We start from the raw sequence: 6163 nt of genomic DNA, 5'->3' as shown, positions 1-6163 counted from the left end.
TCATCTCACTGTCCCCTTTGCCATAGTCTTCGTTGGCTGCTAACAAGCTAGGGAATTGAATACTCCACTCTAAACAAAGAAAATTCCAAAATTTCGTGATGGGGGGCAAGACTCAGACGAACACTGTGTTCTCTGCAAATTCTCCTCCCGTGGGTATGGAGAGTTCAGGGGAAGATGAGAGAGGAAGCACCGTCGCCACCGGCGGCGTGCGCACGGCGGAGACGATGCTCCGCCTCCTTCCGATGGGTCTGTGTGTGGTGGCGCTTGTCATCATGCTCAAAAACTCCCAGACTAACGACTTTGGTTCCCTCTCCTACTCAGACCTTGGAGCCTTCAAGTAACCCATTTTTCCCTTCCTTCATCTATTTCTTAAATGCTCTTTAGCTAGTTCCTAGATGCACTTACCTCACTGGTGGAAGTTTAGTTAGCTAGCTTTTTCACTTCTGAAAAGGAATCTTGTGGACTTTATCATTAAAAAGATTTTTTTTTTTTTTAAATGGAACCCCCTAATAAGGTTAGTTATGAATTTTACTTACTAGGGAAATACCTTCTTTTATAATTTTTAGTTATATATTATTTCATCTAATTCCTCCTAGCCTTCATTGATTACAAGTTTTAGGTGTTTAAGGCGATCTTTTTGTTGTAACTAGGTATTTGTGATTTTAATTCTAAAGTTTTAATATAAACAACTATTCCGTATTTTTTAACTATTTCAAAATATCAAAATTTAGTCTTCTAACTTTCAATTAAATCTTTGAGTATGCATTTGTTACTTGATTTACTTCACTTTTTCAATTGATTTAAATCAAGGCCCTGTTTGGTAAATAATTAGCTTATCAGCCAATTTTGGCTTATTTGACCACTATTAGTTGTTTGATTAATAAGCTTTTTGTAGCTCTAAAATACTAAAATTCAAAAGGCTACTCAAAGTTGTCTTTTCAATTAGTTTTTTGAGAAAAAAAATTATACCAAAAGCTATCAGCTAATCTATCAAACAACTTTTTACCATCAGTTAATGTTATTAACAAATCATACATTCTAACTCAAACAACCAACAACCATTTACCAAACAAGGCCCAAGTCTTTTGAGTATTCAGCAACATGGACAGTTGAAATATCAAAATTAAATTTTGACTTTCAATTCACCTAAATTAGGTCTTTGAGTATATTTTGTTCACCTTAATTTCAAATGACTTAAATTTAATCTTTCGAGTATTCCGCAAAAGATAGGGAAGTAGAGAATAGACATTTGCAATCCTTATAAGAGGGTTAAAGTTTGGCAAGGAACATCCAATAGGATAGAAACTTGAAATGACTTTGGTTTGAAAATTAAGATTTTTTTTTTATTTTTTTTTTTTTGCAATTTTAATTTGAAAATTTAGCATTATTACGAGTGTCAATGAATAATATGATTGGGAGAAGCTTGAATTTATAAAATTGACCCTATATTTTGCCCCAAAAACTAATCGGATAACTAAATCAACTAACGACGGCATAGTCAGACTTTGATCAAATACAATTGGAAGTTGACGGACCATTTCTAATATTAACTCATGATCATGATCCACCTTATAAGGTAGACTACTAATATAAAGTTATTTTTTTTAAAATACGTTATTTGAGTACTGGAAGTTCATTATTTTGTATACTATCAAAAAATGAATTTTCAGTACAAATGTGTCTCCAGTATATTAATATTAAAAATGAGCATTTGTGGACCATGATACAGAGTATAATTTGCCTTGATGCTATTAGTAAGTTATATCAACTCTTCTTGGAGGAGTTGGAGGAATATGTGAATTATATGTATGTTTTGTTTCCAACTGTTCCTCTTCAAAGTGGATACCAAGTGACACTAGATTGTTGTAGGCAATTTACATCTAAACCCAGTAACCCACAACAGTAATCAACAAATTCTAATCATCCACTAATTAGGGTCTCTGTTCATTCTTCTGTGTAGGTATTTGGTACATGTAAATGGAATTTGTGCAGGCTATTCACTCCTATCAGCTGTGGCTGCAGCCATACCTAGGCCATCGAGCATGCCTCGCGCCTGGACTTTCTTCCTACTCGATCAGGTTCAAGTTTAGTTTACCTATAAATAAGGCGATGAAATGCAGAAGAGCATATCATATCTTGTTCCATTCTAAACTTTCCCTATACTGACTACTACTGCAGATCCTCACATATGTGATTCTGGGAGCTGGAGCTGTGGCAACAGAGGTGGTTTATCTAGCCTACAAAGGCGACAGCGCGGCCATGTGGAGTAAAAGTTGCGGCTCATTTGGCGGGTTCTGCCACAAGGCCACTGCATCTGTTGCCATCACTTTCACCGTAAGCCTATGCTACATCGGGATTTCACTCATTTCCTCCTACAGACTCTTCAGCAAGTATGATGCACCCGTTGGTTTCTACAATAACAAGGGGATAGAAATCTCGGCTTTCTAAAGGGCAGCCTGTGAACTACGTAGTTATCACAACTGTAATAAGATAATAAGACACTATGTTCAGTATGTTGCATGTGCTAAACTACGTTACCTTCAAAGTTGTATAATGATTATACACCCTACTTGGCATCTTTTGCATATGAATTACAACAGATTTAACCAAATTGCAGCAAACAAGCTGCCTCCAAGTCACTTCAAGAAATCACAATATAATGACAGTTTTTTTCTAACATAGCATGGAGAAGCTTGTTGGAGAAGCAAGAAGCAGTTTTTTTCTAACATAGCACCATTACATACCTAATAATATCTAGTACTGTGTCCTTAGAGAAATAGAGACTATAGGTAATGCAGCATTCCAGTTTGTTGGCACTTGGCACCCAAACCATAAGTGTCAACGAGCTTCATATTGCACAACTGCATAAAAATATAAAAACTAGATAAGCAACCTGACTGCATAAAAATATAAAAACTAGATAAGCAACCTGATTATGAAGGCATGTACAGAGTAGAGTACACATTAAATTAAGCAAGCGTGCAACTGTACTAGTGTCTCTAACAGAAAGGGGTAATTAGATTGCCAGATGCCAAATAGGGAAGAACAATTTACTTTTGAGCCAGAAAGTCATAGCATTACATAAAGAACAGGTAAAATTTAAACCTTGCAAGGCTGATATACAGCATAAGTGAACGTCTTACTTCAATTCCATCACATATAAATCATAAGTTTTTAAATAGGTTTAACACATACCACTCAAAACAAAGACAGGGTAGCTTTGAAACAGGGAAACTCCGCTCAGCACTGCCTCATTATTCAAATTTAAGCACACGAACTCAGAGCTACTAAATTACATATTGCCTCCAAAAATTTAAAAGAGAAGATGGGGAAATTCAGAGACAACACCCCGAACCCCACGTATATCTCATAATTGAAAAGATTTTACATCATCCGCATCCATATAGTTAGTTATAACCATAGGGATTTCTTTGGGGTGGGTGGAGAGGGTCTTCTAAGCCAATGGACAACTTGATCTCCTGTAATCTCCATAACCTAAGAAGTAGTAATGAATAGGAAAAATGGAACTTATCAGTGAGCCGTGGAGACCACAGACTCAACAGCACTTAATCATGCTAAAAATTAGCTCCCATTCCTAAGTTTAGTTGTTCATGTTCATTACTAAAATCTTACCATCTTCCTACATCAGTAAAGTTAGCTAATAAGAAATTATCAACCATTGACTACACAATTAGTACTACAACTTGAACCCTATTAGGACAACCCTATTAACGTGTATGTATGTGTATGTCCAATCCCTAAAAATCAAGTAAACTGATTAAAGATAGATGTTTGTAGCAAATAATTGTGCAGATACGAAAACCAAAATTAAAAAGTAAATCGAAATCGCTTACTTCTGCGGGTTCGCTTCTTGTAGAGAATACGATAACCACATTCACGGCACTGAATCACATCGCCTTGCTTCAGAGTATTCTCTTGTCCACAATCTACAAACGCATAAATAATCACCTAAAAACACATACAAATAATTATATGAAGGTATAATTTGTAAGAAAAGAATACCCAAGTACCTCCACAGATATAACTGACGGGTTCGGGTTGAGCATCCATTGTCGCTTTTGTTTTGGCAGCAGAATTCAAAGAAAATTTTACGGCTCGTCGCGTATTTATAGAAATCGTAGGTAGGTCGGTGATGCCGGACCGACCCAGTAAAATCCACCACATTCGAATCCGGGCTGTTTTGACCTTTGACTTAATTTGATTTTGAAAAAAAAAGTATTAAATCATAAAACAAAGTTCAACTGAGATTGTCCTTAACTCAGCAAGTTTTTCTCACTTTCTAAAATGAGTCGTACTTCCACATCATCAAATTTGTAAATTTTCTACTATTTATTCTACATTCCTGTAAATTTGACAACTTTTAAAAATGGGATCCACTCTCATTTTATAGGGTAGTTGATATTCTAAGATGCTACGCCAAGTGAATGAAGGATGAGTTGCTTCCAATGTGAGCCTCAAAGAATATGTTGAAGTGGGGAAATATTTGGCTTTGTATACCCTTGAAAACAAGGAATTGGGATGTTGAATAAGTCACTAGGCTTGTTTACCCAATATAGCAATATTGAATTCTCTTAGTCGTTTAAATCTCATACCTCCTCAACTCTTAGGAACACACGGTCTATCCCTAATGGCGCATTTTCGAATATTTTGTGCTGCATTTATGCGTACTTAATGGTGACTAACGGTCTGACGCACGACTGTTTGAAAACCCATAAATAACTTCCAAAAAGTCATTTTTTGAATTTTACCATGGGTGTTCAAAGAAAAAAAAGTCAAAGGAAAATATCCATTATAGTAGTAGTAATTATCATCATCATCATACTGCTACTATTATTTATAATAAAAAATATGTTTATTTTCAGAAAAATGAACCAAGCAAACAATGCAATTTTTTAATTTTTAGACAAATAGAAAAATATAATTTTCATACATTCAGCAAAACACCATAAAATTATTTTTTTTTTTGAAAAATAAATCATTTTGAAATTTATTTTCTAAGAAACAAACATTTTTTAAGTTTTCGAACGAACCCTAAATTAATTTTTTAAATTTTAAAACTTTAATTTTTTATATGAATAAAATTAATGTATAAAAATATATATCATTAAAAAGTTCTAATTAAAATCTTTTAAATGACACATGTTGATAATTTTAATTTTAATATTTTAAATTACTATACTACATTCATTTTCAATATAATATCGATTCATTTTCAAAATAGGGCTAGCAAAGAGAAGAATGAGGATTGAAAATTTTGGAGAAAAGAATAAATTTTAAAATAAAAATAAAAATGACAATTATCTTTAAAATAATTCACTTGTCAAAAATATGGTCACCGAAGGCCAAAATTTTGATCAGAAGGATCAAATATGATAAAAGTTAAAAGTCGTAAAACTAGATCTAAAAATTTTAATAGTGAAGAACCAAATGAAAAATGATCTTATACTTGTAGGACCAAAAGTAAAAATTTCTCTTCAAAACAACAACAATATAATAATGATAATAATAATAATAATAAATAAATAAATAATTACTACTGTTTCATAAAAAATTTGTACTTATGGCTTATTTTTTGCTTTTGTACTATAATGGCATAATATGATTAATCGGAGTAATATATAATACAGCGTGCATCAAATATTCGTCAACGACTTCATATATTAGAAATTAAATGGAAATTCCAACCATGGAATTTATGATACTCTATAAAATCAAGTACAAGAGATTCTTAATGTTCCTATCAATTAGCATAATAAGCAAATAAATACAGATTGGTCTTGTTGACAATTTCCAACTCACTAGCTAGAACATAGCTAAATTGGCATTGCCATACTACAAGGTCTTATTATCATTTATACTGTAAAAAACATGAAAAGCAAGAGCAAGGAATTGCGGTGAATAAGAGTTGCACCCACAAATACCTTGGCATCTCCAGAAACATAACAGCTAACACAAAACAGCTTCATAAACGAAGCTATAACTGCAACAATATATTAAAGTAAAAAAAAAAAAAAAAAAAAAAAAAAAAAAAAAAAAAAAAAAAAAAAAAAAAAAAAAAAAAAAAAAAAAAAAAAAAAAAAAAAAAAAAAAAAAAAAAAAAAAAAAAAAAAAAAAAAAAAAAAAAAAAAAAAAAAAAAAAAAA

The 6163-nt window shown here is 32.5% G+C and overlaps 1 protein-coding gene across 1 annotated transcript; it reads left to right on the top strand.

The window, feature by feature from the left end:
* Positions 1–2611, top strand: LOC116001568 (CASP-like protein 2A1). The gene is made up of 3 exons (XM_031241455.1): positions 1–337; positions 1961–2078; positions 2179–2611. Exons 1-3 carry the CDS (start codon positions 99–101, stop codon positions 2446–2448), a joined length of 627 nt encoding a protein of 208 aa, XP_031097315.1. The 5' UTR covers positions 1–98; the 3' UTR covers positions 2449–2611.
* Positions 2612–6163: the final 3552 nt, after the last annotated feature.

Source organism: Ipomoea triloba, chromosome 1, assembly GCF_003576645.1.
Source record: "Ipomoea triloba cultivar NCNSP0323 chromosome 1, ASM357664v1".
Lineage (NCBI taxonomy): Eukaryota > Viridiplantae > Streptophyta > Magnoliopsida > Solanales > Convolvulaceae > Ipomoea > Ipomoea triloba.
This window is presented reverse-complemented; position numbering and strand designations above follow the sequence as displayed.

Excerpts from the sequence above, each read along its gene's own strand:
- LOC116001568 (XM_031241455.1), top strand. The coding sequence starts at position 99 with ATGGGGGGCAAGACTCAGACGAACACTGTGTTCTCTGCAAATTCTCCT. Across the intron at positions 338-1,960 it reads TCAGACCTTGGAGCCTTCAA|GTATTTGGTACATGTAAATG; the intron begins GTAACCCATTTT and ends TCTTCTGTGTAG. Across the intron at positions 2,079-2,178 it reads CTTTCTTCCTACTCGATCAG|ATCCTCACATATGTGATTCT; the intron begins GTTCAAGTTTAG and ends CTACTACTGCAG.